A 16,871-nucleotide genomic window follows, 5' to 3' on the forward strand; every position below is an offset into this window, starting at 1 on the left:
AGTACAAGGGGCATTTCTTCTCCTCCCACTTTGATTACAGAATTTACAGCCTTTTTGTCTCATAGATTATGGTAATTTTTGTGCTGCGAAAGGAATCAAGAAAATTGTCAGATCAATGGGACATAATTTATCAAACTTGATTTTTGCAGTTACTGTGTTAAAGCCTTACTTCAACATAAAATCCATCATTTGAGGAAGCTTTGTTCTTAAAAGATTTCCCATGTAAAATCTTTCACTCTTACTTATCTAAGTAACATGTCATTGGTGAATCCTCATCTATTATTCCAAGTAATCTTGATGAAAATCTTTCTCCCCCTTACAGCTTCGACTTCATACACTCAGTTGCACGTGGGTATGAGAAGATAATACCTTTTCAACATCTCCATCACTGGCAGTGATGTTCATGGAATGCCTTCTGTAAATCTGTGCTCTTTCTGTGCTTTTGTATAATGTGTATATTGTGGGACCAATATGAACACAGCTAGACGATTGTATACAGTTCCATCCTGGCATACCCATGCAGACTGGGATTTATGTATATAGGCATTTTGTGTTCAGGAAAAAAAAAAACAAAAACCACACAAAAAAACCCAAAACAAACAAACAAAACCCAAACAAAAAAACCCACCCCACCATTAAATTACATGTATATTTGTGGAATGCTAATTTAAATGATTAACTTATGAAGTGTGTATTTATCAAAAGAGTACAAAGATGAAACTTGTGTATTAATGAAATTCAGCTCCATTCAGCAAAGTTTACTTGCACTTTTTCTGGCAAGGCTACTGAAGTTACATGACTCTCGTAATATTTGCTACTGGCAGTGCAGACAGAATATCACTTGTAGAGACCTATTTTTGTAATGGTAGAAGTTTTGAATTTTATGGGTATTTTGTCAAAGTACTGAAATAAAGATGACTTCATGCTTTTAACTCTGTTCAGGAACGACTCCCTTACTCACACTGAAAAGTTTGCTCCTACCTGCACTGCTCGTGGTGGCTGCAGCGTTACTTTTTACAGATTCCAAAAGGTTGCTACTACTGAGAAGAGAGGGTAGGAGCAGGCCGGGTTTGTGAAGACCCTGGTCACGTCTCACAGGTGCTGTGACTGATCCAAACACAAGGTTTTGTAACAGTTACACCTGAGTTTAGAACAGGAAAGATGGGGCAAAGCCCTTCCTACAGTGAGCACTGTGAAGGGGGGAAAGCTGTTTACATGACCAGCTTCATACTCACAAGACAGAAAAAAAGTTTATTACAAATTTATGTATAAAAGCTTTTCAGAATTGACAGGGTTGAACACAGAAAAATTCCACAATAATTTTGTTTATAAATTTAATTCTACGTTCCTGTGAGCCATTTGTCATCACCACTCTTGAACCAAACACCATTTAACAATCTTACATGAGTCAGTACAAAGGGGGACAACATTCAGCTATTTCACTTAATTTGTGACAATTTTATATACACAAAACGGGTTATTTACAAAATTAATGTTATTTGTATCATCATATTTTTACTTTCACACTTATATCAAGCTTATGAAGATCACTACTTCCAGAAGTTTTTAGAAAAATTACAACTGCTTCAAGTTAGACAATTAAATCATTAAGTCTTTTATGAGAATAATCTGTGAACATTTTATAGTCTGCTTACTACTCAAATGTACAGTAACCTTTTTTTAAATAATCAGCCAAGACCATACCTAGTTCACTTGGAACAGAATCACAAATATCAAAGGTAGGGGACCACCAGGTACTTTGCCCTGTGGTGCCTGTTCCCTGACAGATGTACTGTAATTGGATACAGAGGTAAAGTACACCTAAGTCTTACCCTGTATTATCCTGGGAAAAGTAATCTTCAATTATTTTTCAAAAGCAAAGAGTTCTTTTTATAGAAATTACTTATTTCTTCACCTTAAAGAGTTGGCATGCACCTTTAAAGTGTTACACCAATAGAAAAGACACTTTCTTTTAAAAAGGCAATGAGAAATTTGTAGAACAAGCCATTATACACAGCAGCATTAAATTATGTGGGCAGACAAAACAGATGCAGAAACTTTTCATTTGGTAGATTATTGTTGCTTTCTTAACAGTAGATGCAACATTTGCCACTCATTTATTCAAAAGTCTGTTAGTTTACACAACTTAAATAAGGTTTTAGCTCCAGAATTTACAGTGATCTCCTCTTATATCTGATAACAGGGTTATTAGGTGTATGTATCATTGTTGTATAATTTATAGTAGGAAAATAGTCATTAATGAGATCAAATTCATACAAACGAAGCAAAGTAGACCAAATAGTCTTAATCTGAACATAAGCAAAGTTTTCTCCAATGCAGCGATGACGGCCTAGAAGGAAAGCCATAAAAAGCAGTTAGAATACTTAGGTTGTTGTCAAAGGTGATTTAACAACTAACTTGAAAAGTTTTATGTGGACAGTAATTGCTTTTTTCTAAACAATGTGAGGCTCCAGTATTGCACGTACATCATTATGGAACTCCAGCAATGTCTTGTTTTTATAAGCTGTCACTGCATAAAACAGACCAAGTAATTTGAATGAGATTGCTTTCTGGTGAGAACACCACACCACCTTAATTTATGTATCACCAAAGAAGCATTTGCAACACTAAGAAAAGATATCAACTCTAGTCCTGGTGTGGTGATATTTGCAAACTGCTTTGGCAGTTGTGACTCCATGCAGATTCTTGCTCTGCCTTAAACTGATTTTGTATTATCAGGTTTTTACCTACACTTGAAGACTTGAAAAGTCAAATACCACACATACTAACTTGAAGATTTGGTTTGATTGCTACTCTGAGTGATACATACAGCTCTTGCTAATGCAAAACTATCGATCTCAGTGTTTCAACAGCACTTTCACAGTAAGAAAACTTTCAGGCAGGAATAGAAAAGAAAAAAATACATCCTCGGGGGCTACAACATGGGGAGGTGCTGTACGAGACGACCAGCATGAGCCGCGCCAGTACACAGTCACTCAGGAAGGTACCACCTTTTCTTACTCACCAGCGCCAAAGGGAACATACGCAAATTTCTCTCCAGCTGCTGGGTTATCTTGGAGATACCGGTCAGGCTTGAAGTCTAGAGCATCCTTCCAGGAGTCCCTGAGTCTGTGGTTAACAGTGGGAGATACGCAGACCTGATGGCCAGGGGGAATGTTATATCCAGCAACAGTCTACAAGAGAAGAGACAAAACCCCATGCATCACAAAATTTCTCCATTTTTCTTTTTGAAGTGTTACCTGACATGCTCTATCATGAGGCTTGAATTTCAAAAGAAATTTTGGCTAAGGTCATTTAAAATTAATGCAGCCTTGTTTTATTTGTACAGAACACAGTGTTCCAAGTAGTTGTAGGAACCTTTCAGATGTTTTAAACGAGGCTGGCAATTTTACAGCAAATGTTTTCAAAAAAGAATGAATGAACTTAAAATTTGTTGAAAGCATTTGTCATGGGAGGGACATTAATTTTAAAAAATTGACATTTGACTTGCTTTTATTTGGACAAACAGCAAGTTTTCTTTCAGATTTACCTAGTTTATACTGTATTAAGTGCAAGCCAAGTTTTTCCAAGATAGTTGTTAAAAACACCTGGCAAACAGGAAGTATCTTTAAATAAAAACTAAGCTCAAGTGTGTCTGATAGCTAAAAGAAAGGATCAGTTTTGCTGACTAAGACTGCACGTGGCTGTTACTAGGTCGTCTGGGAGCCTTCCCTTCTCCAAGCTGAACAAACCCTGTTCCCTCAGCCTCTCCTCAGAGGACAAGTGGTGCAACCCCTGACCAGATATCTTTGTGACCCTATGCTTGCTTCACTGCATCAACATCTTGATTGCTGGGGGCTAGAGGGGTCCAAAACTGGACACAAATAATTCCAGAGGAAGGTAACAACTACCAAATTCAAGGTATTAGCTTTCCTCAGTCAACACCAGCTACACTCCCGCTCATACAACCCAGGCTGCTATCAGCTTTCATCCCTGCCAGCAAACACTGCTCATTCAGGTTTTCCTTCTGCCAACTGGGACACCCCCCACCTGGCCTTTTCCAGCTCTGTTCTACTGAAGTGAAGTTGGCTCCAACAAGTGTACTCACCTGGGGAGTTTTGGCCATTCTCATCATGGTCATTATAGGAGGTCTAAGCCTTAAAGTTTCTTTTAGACAGCGATCCAGCAGACTGAGATCCTTGAGCTGAAAATGCAGAGAAAATGATCTATCAAAATATAGCTAAGTTTATTCAACACAAAAGGGTGTTTTATACCATTTAAAAACACATTTTGAAAAAGTCAGAGTAAGCAGCTCATATTGACATGTACTTCATCAGCTACCCTGATAAATTATTTCCATTTGATTCAGTGAAGAAGGAAAAAAGCTCTGACCAGTGCAATCAAATACAACTAGTTTCTTACTGATCTGTCTCATGAGTGTTTCTTAATACCTAATTAAAGAACAAGGTCACACTGCATCCCTTTCTCTCAGTGGGAATATGAGGATCTTCTTCCTCTACAGAACTATCATTTCTTAAATAGACACTGTAGGAACTGTAATTCCTTTATCAATACTGATTAAAAAAAACCAGTAGCAAAATGAAAATTTACTTGGAGAGGAGTTGCTGGAGGGGATATATTGGCAAACAGTATTATCACAGTGATTGTGCCAGATGATCATTCTAACACAAAGCACATGACTGTATTTCACATTTGTTTGTTGTTGTTTTTTTTTTTTTAAATAAGCATCTAAAAAGCGTACAATTACCCAGCAGGAATAATGTAACATACAAACCTGGTCATAAGTTAATGGTGGCAAGTCATCCCCACAAACTGCTCTTTGTTCTGCATAGCACTGTTCCTGTATTGATTTGTCTCTGGCTATGAAGAAGCCAAGCCAGGCACTAGTAGTGGAGGATGTGTGCTGCCCCGCTAGCAGCAACCCAATCAGCATTCCAGCAATTTCATCATCTGTCAGTGGACGGCCATCCCTAGGTTGAAGGGTGTTAAGTTAAAGCTTCATTTGATCAGGTTTCCAGGTACAGTAGCATTTACAGTTTCTTCTAATGTACTTCTTTCTCCTTCTTCTCTTTTGTTGCCTACTCTAAATGGAGCAGCAAAAGATCTAGGGGTAGGGAGAAGGGAGAACAGAGGGAGAGAGACTCTCTAAAAGCCTTCAGGTAAATTATTACTGAACAGCCAGCAAAGAGAAAGGAAGCAACATCATGACCACTGATGAAAATCTCAGAAATCTGAGTAACCATTTGCAAGTAAAGTTTTTAAGCTGTTTCTAAGAATAGAGCTAGGACCAATTGCTGGCAACAAAATCAGTTCAGAACATGAGGGAATATTTCTTTATTTCTGGTAGATAGTTCTAACTGAAGAGCTGAAAGCTAAAGTAAAACATCTCTAAATGACAAGACTTCAAACCCTTGGCTTACTTGTATGAAGCATCAAGTAGAGTTTGGAGCATGTCATCCTCCTTTTCCTCAGATTTTCGACGTTTCTGGATAACCTTGTAGAAAATACTCTTTATTTCTTTGTGCGCTCGATCTCGACGCCTGTGATTCAAAACACTTCTATTAGCAACTCTTATACAAAGTAACACATAAAATGCTTATGAGGACTTACTGGGTTGTCTAGAATAGCTTACAAACAAGAAATAATGGAGGGGAAAAAAACCCAACCACAACAAAGACATTTAGATAAAATACTTAAGTTGCTTCATCTGTTATTTCTGGTACCTGAAGCTCGGCAGAGGTAGCCAACCTGGCAGAAGCCAGGCAGCGTGAGTAAAACCCCCATCCAAATCAGCATACAGCTGAGCCACCTTCTCATTCAGTAGGCTTCTTATTTCTTTCCCATGTAAGCAATGACTTGCTGTCAAAATGATAAGTTCTGAAAGGGCTTCAAACAGGTCTGAGGGAAGATTTGAAAAAATGTTACTGAAGATGCATTTCAGGTGAGACGTTATGTTTTACAGATTATTCTTGATTTTGTGGAATAGACAAGTAACTGGACACAGAATGATTTTCAAGAGTTTTAGATTGTTTTACTAGGAGAATGAAGTATCTCATTTTAAATTTATGTGTGTCTTTCAGGTCTCTCTTCAAACAACTTTTTAATTAGATCACTGATTTCAACAACTTTTTTCTCAAGTATTTTTTTCTAGAAATTTTTCTAGGAGAGCAAGTAATCCTTCCAAAGTAAGCCATTGCAGAACAATCTCAATCCTTAATAAATACAGAAGAAGTCATACAAAAAACTTAACCTTGAAATCCAAATCCATAAGAAAGCAGTTTTGCTGCTCACTGTATTATTTTAAAAATATTTATACAATTAAATATAAAAGTATATATTAACTCATATAATTATATACTTGTAAAATAAGTATAAATTATATTTGAATAAGTAATATATATTAGATAAATATATATTTAAGTATAAGTATATAAATTTAAATAAATAATTCTGACACTGTTATGCCACTGTGGGCTTGCAACAATAACAGTGGGCTATATCTAGCTGGATAGCTGGGAAATAAGAATTCCATTTTGATCACTAACATAAGCGTATCAGCATCAAGGATGCTGATCTGCAGTGCAGAAGATCCCTGAGCTAAGATCTCTGACAGGCTCTGGGAAGTCAGAGCAGTATCTCTTCCTCAGGACTAAGAGGCGGTTACGCTGAGCTGACTCATATTGTGCCAAATGAACGTGATCCAGCCAGGCAACAGTAACACTCTCAGCCGACTAAGCAACCAAAGTAAGATAGTTCTTTACTCCTGTCAGTGATTTTCTGAGCAGCTTTATTCTCCAGTAGCCTTAAATTTGATTAAGCAAAATCTGTATTTCTCATGTTTCTTTTGATACTTGGTACAGTTTTACCTATGTAATTTTTAATCTCTTTAATACTGCAGTAAATAATTAACAAAAACATACTGCATTGGCCTGAATTCTTTCCCAGAAAATCTGAGGAAAAATGTATCTGATCTTGCTTACTTTTTTCTCCACTCTCTCCCCATGCTTTGAAATACTCCTTTGTTTCTTCTTCAATCATAGATACATGCTGTTTAAACTGGGCAATATTTAGCCCAGTTTTGAGCATCTTCTTCTGTTCCAAAAACACCTAGAGGAACCAATACAGAAAAAGCAATCATGATGTACAAGCATCTTACAATGTATCAATCAACATTAATTGATATTATCACATATCACAATATACATTAATCACATCAAATAACCTAATTAACAACTTATTATCATTTGTACTATAAGAACATACAGAAGTAAATATTACTAGGATTGTAGGGTACAACAGATACTCAAATAATAATGTTATCTTTTTCACCTTTGTTTTTCAGGCAAAAGTTTAGCAACATCCAAGTAAAATACTAGCTTGAGGGAGCTGCAATTCTCTCTTTTACAGTACCAAAACAGAAAGTAATTTTAATATCTTTGTTAAACTTGATCCCTGAAGATACAAGAAACATTCAAGATTGAAATATGGAATGAATTTTAGATACATAATCACAAACATAACCAGACCTGTCCTTGCAAAGTCTGGATTCGGTCTGCGTTCCTTGTTATGTGGCCTCCTTGCTTTCTCTCCTCCAGAGCATCTGTCTTCTCTCATGCAGCAAAACCTTACCTCTGGTCTAGAGATGCACCTTTCTTTTACAAGGCCCTCTGATCTCACTGCCCAGGTAGTCAGACACAGGAGCTGGAACCATGATGCTTCTTAGGAAAGTGGTGAGCTTCACGTCCTTCTCGCCTCCTCCTCTTTTTCTTTATATAGACTCACAGCTAACAAACTTACTGGTAAAAAGCCCATTATTAGATGGGAACCATTCAGCGGATTGACAGGACATCTACTCAAAAAATTCAATGAGTTTTTAAGCCCTAATTAAGAATTAGGGCATCTATCCTATAGATCTGCACTCTACCATAAGCAGTACCCCAGAAACTGTCTTCCTACCAAGGGCTCTGCATGTATTAAAGTTACTCACAGAACAAAAGGCTTAAGAAGAAAGGTTACTTCCTATAATCTTCTGTTTTCAGAATGCAGTGGAGACTCCAGCAGTCTGTCAGAGCGTACGCATGCCACAGAGCAAACACACAAGCACATTCTGCCTTGCAGCATGCCAGCTCATCTCCATCTTCAGCTTGATGGAGACAAGAATGGCACACAGGAGTGAACATGTCCTCTGCCATTTCAGCTCCTCTCAATGCAAAACTATCTGCAGGAGGCTTGGAGGGAGGAGACAGAGTGGATATGAGCTGATACATAGACTATGGACACTTAACAAAAAATTACCAGAATTACTGGTAAATAAGTAACCTCTTCATTTTAAATAGACATCAGGTACATTCTAACCAGTAGTCGACTGTCGGGAATGGCTCTTCTTAAAACAGGTGACTGAAAGTCACTGCGGGACTATGGCATAGAGATTTAGAATCTTGAGCAGAGAAGGGAGCCTCAATAAAAAGTTCTTGGATGATCCATCAATGGTAGAACACCAAAGAAAGTTTGAACAGTTCTCTAAATGCCTTTCCAGTAGATGTCCGAAATAAAATTGTGGTGGTAGCACTGTGCAAAAAAACCAGCTCACCTCTAACAGAAGGCGTTCTGGCCACAACCAGACATGCTACCTCACTAGCTTCATAGAGGGAAACACACAACTAGAAATAATCCATGCATGCCAGTAACAAAACCCCTGCACCTCCTAGCTGTGGAAAAATGTAGCCCAGGTGATTTTCTGAGGAACCTGAATCTGCAGAGATAAAAAGGAGTAAGTCCTTCTAGTATCAAAGGTGTGCATGAAGTAGACAGACACCCAAGGCTGAGTAATATGAAAAGATTAATCTCTTGGCTAAAGCAGAACTCAAATACACTCTAGGGAAGAAAATTGGGTAATTGTAGAAAAAGACCTTATTTCAGGAAAAAAGCAGTATACCATGGACCGGTGAGATAGGCCTTAATCATCCCTATATGCCTGAAGAACATATTAGTAAGAAATGCCCATTTCCATAGAGCTTATAGAAAGTTCTATAAAATGCCTGAAGGATGAGATTAGATCTCAAAGAACTAGCTCTTGAATGAAGAGACATTCAAATCCATCCATGAACTGCACTGTGTGTAAGCAGAAGTCAAGACAGCTGTAACAAGTGGATGAACTTCCACAGAATTAAAGAGACACACTAGCACCTTTCAGTTTCAAGCAGACATCCCACGACAGTCAGATTCTCAACAACACTACCACCACAGTGAAAATCTGGCCAACTCAGCAGTCTGTGTCTGGTTCACAGATGCTTCTCTGAAACTAGTATATACCAGAGAAGAACACGAAAGATGTACTGCAGAGAATCATGTACCCTCGTCACTCCAGCAGTTCCCCCAACTCCATCCTCAACTCTGTGAGGAAGACCTCCAACTGTCAGAACTGATAGAAACAAGTCTGCAAGACCGACCACACTTGTGGAAGAGGTCTCTAGGACGAAAGAAAGAACCTCCTACTTGTTATCCAGGCTGCAGTCCTGCCGGTTTCATTCACAAAGGGACGGGAGAAGCTATACAAATCTGTCAAGTGCAAAAAACACACCACCCAAACATTTCTCCCCCCAAACTTTGTGACACTGTCTATCCACAATATAACACTTCCTGATAAAGCAGGAGACAGCAAAGTTCTCCTTTACTTACTTATGAAGTGGTGAATTGTTAGTAGTCAGTTGTATATGAGATTTCCAAAAGAATGGGGTAAGAACAACATACATACTCTGTGGGTCACTGCAAAATGGCAGTGTGGAGGAAAAGAAACTAGTAATTACTGCCCCTAAGCCACGTAATTAAGAGGGCAACAATTACTGCAAGAACCTCTGGCAGGGGGGAATGAAGAGGTATGCTAATGAGGAAAGGTCTTTATGGCCACATAAACTATTAGAAGTCAGATGACTGGCATCTATACAAAAAGATTAAGCCAAAGCTGGAAATCCAAAAATAAAGTATATCACAATGCTGCTTCTGCCACCGGACTACTCTGTTGTACAACAGGCTGTCAGTGTCAGCATACACTGACTAGAGAGTCCCAGCAGGGCAAGTCTATCCATGGAAAAGTTGGCTTCTGCAGTTTAAGAGTCTGTCATGACACAACACACAGAGACAAGAAAGCAGCCAATGCCACATGACACAGCTACTGTGCTTCCAGACCCATGCAGGCTGTATTCTGCAAACATACACAGACTGTTTTTTGTCTGAGCAAGACAAACCTTGTGGTGCAGATGACCAAATTAATACTCCTGGATTTAGATCTGACATGGCATAAATGAAAAATTATCTATCTAAAAGCTCTCTCAGAAGGAAGACCTAAAGTTGCTTGCAAGGGAAAAGTAAACCGCCATCAGCAGCATGCTATAAGGGAAGGAAAAAAAGACTCACTTATTAGTTTTTCCTCTATGATGGGATTAGATGGTTTTGAGAACATAAAAAAGCATCCGGACTGACAAATGGCCAGGTGGTAAATAAAGCAACTTAAACATGTTCAGTCTTGATCTTCCAACTGAGACAATTTACCTGCAATATGCCAGAATTGCATATGAACACTCCATCATACAGAGCCAAGAACTCAGGGCTGCCTACTCAGGATTTAAATTATGCCAATTTTCTACTCATATTAAAAATACATACCGTATTAGGGACATCATAAGCAACTCCCTTGCCAAAAACTGGTGTAGTTAACCGAGAGTATACATCCTCTGCATTCAGATCTTCATTTTTACTATTGAAGAGTAGAGCAGCAGCATCACTACCCAGTAAGTATGTGAATGTCTTGCCAGCCATAGTGAAACTGAACACAGGTCCATACTAAGAGAGAAAAAAAAAACAAAACAAAGCAATTTATTTTAAATAAGACCATAAATCATGAAGTCTGTCTGTCTTTATGTACAGGCTTCCTAAATCACTCTCCTAAGAAGTATCTAGAGATTTAATAAAGATATAAATATTTGAAACCACATTCAAATTCTGTTCTCAATATACTTACTAGAGATGTCTAACATTATAATAAACACACATGATCTTGCACATTTTAAAACCAATTTAGTTTAAAAACTGTAAATAAAAGATCAGTTACACTATGAAAACTAGCAGGGAGATTACAGCACATACAGCCTCCAGTTACCTCCAAACACTGTCTCAAAAGATTCTGGATTTAGAGTTACGCATGTGCAAGTAAGACCAAGTAAAATTTTAAAGTTTAAAAGTCATCTCCAGCAGATCTTCATACTAAATTTGGCTTTCTCTAAGCTAACCAAGCTAACATTTAGGCTTATGACTCTAGAAAGTTTTAAACAATGTGAAACAAACCAGTAAATCTTATTTCATTGGAATTAAAGCTCTACTGCCTTAGTCCTATTTCTTTTGGGCTGTTATAATAGAAAACACACTGAGACTTTATACACCGGTCATTTTAACATTGGAAATTAACAATTAAAATTCATCAACTTGCCTACAGAAGCAGTCAGCTACATTCCAGCCTAGTCATAGATTTTCGTAAAGTGAGATTGAAAGTTCCCAGTTAAGGCAAGAAATAACATCATAAAAATGGCTTTTTCATTAACTTGTGATTCAGCTTACCAAAATACACAGACGTATTTTTTAAATCTGAATCACAAGAGGTATCTCAGAAAACACTATTTCTCGAACAATGTACATAACAAGTTCTGAAGAAACCAGAGCCTACTGTGCACACTCCATTCCATATTCAAGGTGGTAAATAGGAATGAAGTGATTTTAAGGAAGCTCCAGATAGAGAGCTTATCAGATACACAAGAATGTTTTAGCACATGCTCAGCCAGCCATGTGGGAAAACATACCTTGTCATAAGCATTTTCCAAAAATTCAATGGGGCTTTTTCCAAATGCAATTGCATGTCCAAGGAAAGGGATGCTTGATGAAATATAAGGTGGGTATTTCTGAGGAAGAAAGAGAAAAATAATTATTTAATTTTCTTCGGAGAGTAATAAAATCACATCTATTCACATAAAAACCAAGCACGGAGAAGGCTTTATACCTGTTTTGTTAAAACCCTTTCGTGGAAAGGCCAGCTTTGGATAGGTGATTATCTTTTTAAACAGAGTAAGAGTGAGCCACTCAACAGAGCTTAAAATAAAATGAATACGTCTAGCAACGAGCTATCCCCACGGACGTGGGTGCCGCCTTCTAAACTGCACCGCCTCCGCCTCGGCCAAACCCGAGCTCCTCCGCTTCAGGCGGCACCCGCCAGCCGGGCGGCGGGACGGGCCCGCCCAGCACCCCCGCCGTCCGCCGGCCCCGCGGAGGCGGCGGGGAAGGCTCCTCTCGCTCGCCGCAGCGCCCGCCCGCACCTACCGCCCCTCCCTCCGCGCTCCCCCAGAAGAGCGGTGCCGAGGTGAGCGCGCCGCTACGCTCCCCCCCGCCACCGACGGGAGACAGCCCGGCTGCCCCCGGCCCCCCCCCGCCCAGCCCTCCGCGGCCTGAGGCACCGCGCATCCCCCAGCGCCCACCCTCTGGTCGGACCCGACGTGGCGCCGGTAACCCAGCTGGAACAAGTAGCCGAGGCTCAGCGCGAAGGCGGAGGCGGCCAGCACCAGGGAGAGGGGGTTGCCGACGGCCACCCGCTCCAGCAAGGACCCGCCGACCTCCATCAGGCTCAGCATCATCACCGCCACCGCCGCCGCCTCCCCACGCCGGGCTGCCGGTACCCGCGCGGCGGGGCGGGAGGGGCGGGGCCTGCCGCCGCCCCGCCTCCCGGCGCTGGGCTGATCTCTGCCTATGTGACGATTCGCGGCGTCCGAGCCAACCGGCGGCCGCGCTCTGCGGGGTGACGGCATCTGCCGGGCTGCGAGGGGCGCCATTGGACGGGCGGGGGGCGGGGCGACGGGCCGTGGCCGCTGGTTGGGTGCCGGCGGGCGAGGGGGGCATCGTCCCGGGCCCCGCCGCGAGCCCTGGCCGTTCCGCCCCAGAGCCCCTGACCCCGGGGCCCCTCGCCCGGGCACAGCCCCTGCCCGCCTCGGCCGCTGTCCGGCCCGGGGGGCTCCGCCCAGCGCTCAGCCCCGCGGGGCCGCAGCAGCTTCCTGGCGCCGCAGCCCGAGGGCAGCAGCAGGCTGGGGGATAAACACGTGTCGGGGCGAATCACACATGGGTGAACCGTGTGTGTGCTGAACGCGCGTGGGGTGTGGGCATAAACCCGTGTGGGGAACACGCCTGTCAGCCCCAGGTATTCTGACACCCACACACACAACTGTACAGGCTGAGGGAAGAGTGGCTGGAAAGCTGCCCGGCGGGAAAGGATCCGGGGGTGTTTGTCGACAGCCGGCTGAACAGGAGCCAGCAGTGTGCCCAGGTGGCCGAGAAGGCCAATGGCATCCTGGCTTGTGTCAGCAATAGCGTGGCCAGCAGGGACAGGGAAGGGATCTCACCCCTGTACTCGGCACTGGTGAGGCCGCACCTCGATTCCTGTGTTCAGTTTTGGGCCCCTCACTCCAAAAAGGACATTGAATGACTCGAGCGTGTCCAGAGAAGGGCAACGGAGCTGGTGCAGGGTCTGGAGCACAGGTCGTACGGGGAGCGGCTGAGGGACCTGGGGGTGTTTAGTCTGGAGAAGAGGAGGCTGAGGGGAGACCTCATCGCCCTCTACAGCTACCTGAAAGGAGGCTGTAGTGAGGTGGGTGTTGTCCCTTTCCCCAAGTAACAAGTGGCTTCAAGTTGTGCCAGGGGAGGTTTAGATTGGAAATTAGGAAATATTTCTTCACCAAAAGTGTTGTCAAGCATTGGAACAGGCTGCCCAGGAAAGTGGTTGAGTCACCGTCCCTGGAGGTATTTAAAAGTCGTGTAGATGTGGGACATGGTTTAGTGGTGAACTTGGCAGTGCTGTGGGTGTGTATGCCGGGTCACAAACTGTCTGCGTACACTGACAATGTAAAAGTATCATCAGCATTCGGGTTAGAAGATTAACGACATCTAAATTAATGACGCATTTGGGTTAGAAGAGTAACGGTGTCTAGATTAACGACAGCTAAAAGCAAAACAATTTGTTCTTGTTAGGGAAGAAACAGATAAGAAGGGAATCTTTAAAATAACAAAGCAGAAACTTATCTACCGGCTGCACGTGGTTAGTAGTATTTTTTGAAAGTGCTGAGAGGAACGATTTTTTGAAATGAGCATGCACAAGAGCAACATATGGATTTGCTGTTATTTTTAGAATGCACAAGAATGTATAAGGACTTGTTTTTCTAATAAACTTTGGAGCTTGACTGTTAACCATATTGGTGTGTGTCTTGACTCACAGCCTCGTCCTACAAAAGGGCTTCCTGCTACACAGTGCCAGGTTAACAGTTGGACTCTGTGAGCTTAAAGGTCTTTTCCAGCCTAAATGATTCTATGATTCTGTGATTCTGTGTATTTATCCCATGCATGGTCACCCCACGAGTCCATTCCCATGGGTATGAACTTGTGTGGAGAGAAATGCACATGGGCATGAACTCATGTGGAAAGACCATGCATGGGTTGAACTCATGTGGGCTGAATGCACGTGGATGTGTGTTGAGTATGAATTCACGAGAGAACCATGAGTGGGTACAAACTCACGTGGGGATAAATTGCATGGCCAAGCAATGCGTGGGATAAACTTGCCTGTGGAGATGCACGAGTGAGTACGAGCTCATGTGGGAATAAACGCACATGGGTATGGATTTGTGGGGATAAGAATGAGAAACATGGGTATTAACTCACGTGAGGGGAAACTCATGTGGGGTGTGTGGGTGTAAAATATGCATGTGGAGGAATGTGTGTGGGGACATGCATGAGGGGATTTACATGTAGGGATGACTTGCACCAGGGGGCCTGCCTGGGCTAACCCACATCAGGTAATCCACACCAGATAACTCACCCGGGATAACCCACACCAGGTAAAAGGCTCATACCAGATAACCTACACCAGGATAAGCCACCTGGGAGAACCCATGCCAGAATGACCCACCCTGGATAACCCATGCCAGAAAACCCACAACAGATGGCCCACCCATGATAACCCATGTGAGCTATCCCATTCTGGATGACCCACACCAGAGAATCCACACAGGACAACCCACCTGTGGTAATCCACATCAGATTACAGGCAGAGACAGGCTGTATTATACCAGCAATGTTACTCGAACAACTGAACACACAGACACACGTTCTCTGTAGCAGAAAAAAGTCCATCCTGTAAACAACAGGACGCTGCCTAGCACGTGCCGTAGTGATCGGTGCTTTGTGCATGTCAGGCCTTTATTTGCCTGACGATAACACTTGCAAAAATCATTCCACTTAAAAAGGTTTCACAGATGGGGCCCCTACAACAGCTGTATTAAAAATAGTAGATTTAAGAGAGAATGTTTGGTGAGAAGCCATGGCAGATTACAGTGGTATACACTAAAACCTGGAAAACTGTCTTTTTCTCAGTTGTGTGCTTCACCACCCTCTTATCTTGTGATGTATTTATATTCCTTGGGGCACAGTTCAATGCTTACATTCTACTAATGGATTGAATGCCTGATACTCACCACTCAGGTCAAGCTGCTGTAGATTTCTTAGGGATGTAATAGATTTGGGGAACTGGCCAATATCATTATTATTTGCAATTAAATGGACTAAATACTCCAATGTAGTACTACTCCAGACTAAGTTCCCCAATGTTATTTGGAATTTCCTTTAATGCATTTTGAGATATGTGCAGTTCCATGAGGCAAACCAGTTTAGATAGCTCCTCTGCAATTTTAGATAACTGATAAATAAAATAGTTCATTTATTTAGCTACAACTCTGTCTTCTGCAAGAAGTTTAAGAGGTAACTTTCCCGCAGGCAAAATAAGATTCCATAATTTAATTCCAACAATAAAACTTTCTGACCTTTGATTCTAGTGAAAGCTAATTTGGTATTTTCCAATAAAAATATGGATGCTGAGCACAGAAATTTACAGGGAAGCTTTAAAGACGTGTTACTAGAAAGGCAATAAAAAGCATGCACTAATACCTCTATAGCTGAAGCTTTGGGAGATGTTCTTTTGGTCATTGTTATCATTAATGAAAAATTTAACAGTCTAATTTTATTTTTTTTCTTCAGCCACAAGGTAGTGAAATATGCAATTTTATTCTTTTTGGTTTGTTCTCATGTTGGTCTTCTAATTTTTATTTTCCTTCTTGGAACTTCATCTGATTCCAATTATGTGGAAACTAAAGCTACAGCTTTCTGAGAAATGGATGTAAGATTGCATACTTTCTGCTCCCGGGTCTGAAGAAAGCCAGCCCTTGGAAAGGATCATAACCACATTTAAAATCATATAAAGAAATATGGGCCTTCTCTAAAATCAGGTATGAAATACTGATTTTGCAATTTCTGGTGAAAAGAGAGGTAACTCATCGGGAGATTGTTTTGCTCTGTTCCTTAGTATTAAAAACCAGAAAATAAATTAGACTTTGGATTTTAGAAATGTGAAGGAATTTTCTCTGTTATAAGAGATCAGGGATGCAATATAGCTTTTCTTGTTTGAGTTAGTGGAAGTTTAATGACCAACTAAGTAACACACTGTCTCCAGTGAAGAACGATGACATATTTCAAAAGGAAAAGATCCAAACTGGGTGTTTGGTACATTTAAGTATTTGATGGCTTCCAGATTTCTAATCTGGAAAGGAATACTCTTTATTTGATTATTTGAAATGCTGAGTGTTTTCAAACACTTTAAAGAACAGAATTCTTTAGGGAATGAGTCAAACTTACTACGGTGTAACAGCAGTACCTGAAGAGCCTTCATCTGGGACACCACTGCTGGCATGCTATTGATTTCATTCTCACATCCA

General features: G+C 41.3%; 2 protein-coding genes across 2 annotated transcripts in view; one reads left to right on the forward strand and one right to left on the reverse strand.

Annotated features, from left to right (window-relative positions):
* AKAP9 (A-kinase anchoring protein 9) overlaps positions 1 to 932 on the forward strand; it is a 118,242-nt gene extending 117,310 nt beyond the window's left edge. Inside the window, 1 exon segment of the mRNA XM_074900258.1 lies at positions 323 to 932. Coding sequence (XP_074756359.1) covers positions 323 to 366 — 44 coding nt within the window. The 3' untranslated portion in view covers positions 367 to 932.
* A 189-nt stretch (positions 933 to 1,121) lies between these two features.
* On the reverse strand, positions 1,122 to 12,758 carry CYP51A1 (cytochrome P450 family 51 subfamily A member 1). The gene is made up of 10 exons (XM_074900259.1): positions 12,540 to 12,758; positions 11,871 to 11,969; positions 10,684 to 10,860; positions 7,002 to 7,128; positions 5,745 to 5,919; positions 5,442 to 5,561; positions 4,796 to 4,991; positions 4,109 to 4,204; positions 3,026 to 3,194; positions 1,122 to 2,350 (listed from the first exon to the last, which is right to left on the reverse strand). Exons 1-10 carry the CDS (start codon positions 12,693 to 12,695, stop codon positions 2,172 to 2,174), a joined length of 1,494 nt encoding a protein of 497 aa, XP_074756360.1. The 5' UTR covers positions 12,696 to 12,758; the 3' UTR covers positions 1,122 to 2,171.
* Positions 12,759 to 16,871: the final 4,113 nt, after the last annotated feature.

The sequence above is a fragment of the Athene noctua genome, chromosome 2, assembly GCF_965140245.1.
Source record: "Athene noctua chromosome 2, bAthNoc1.hap1.1, whole genome shotgun sequence".
NCBI lineage: Eukaryota > Metazoa > Chordata > Aves > Strigiformes > Strigidae > Athene > Athene noctua.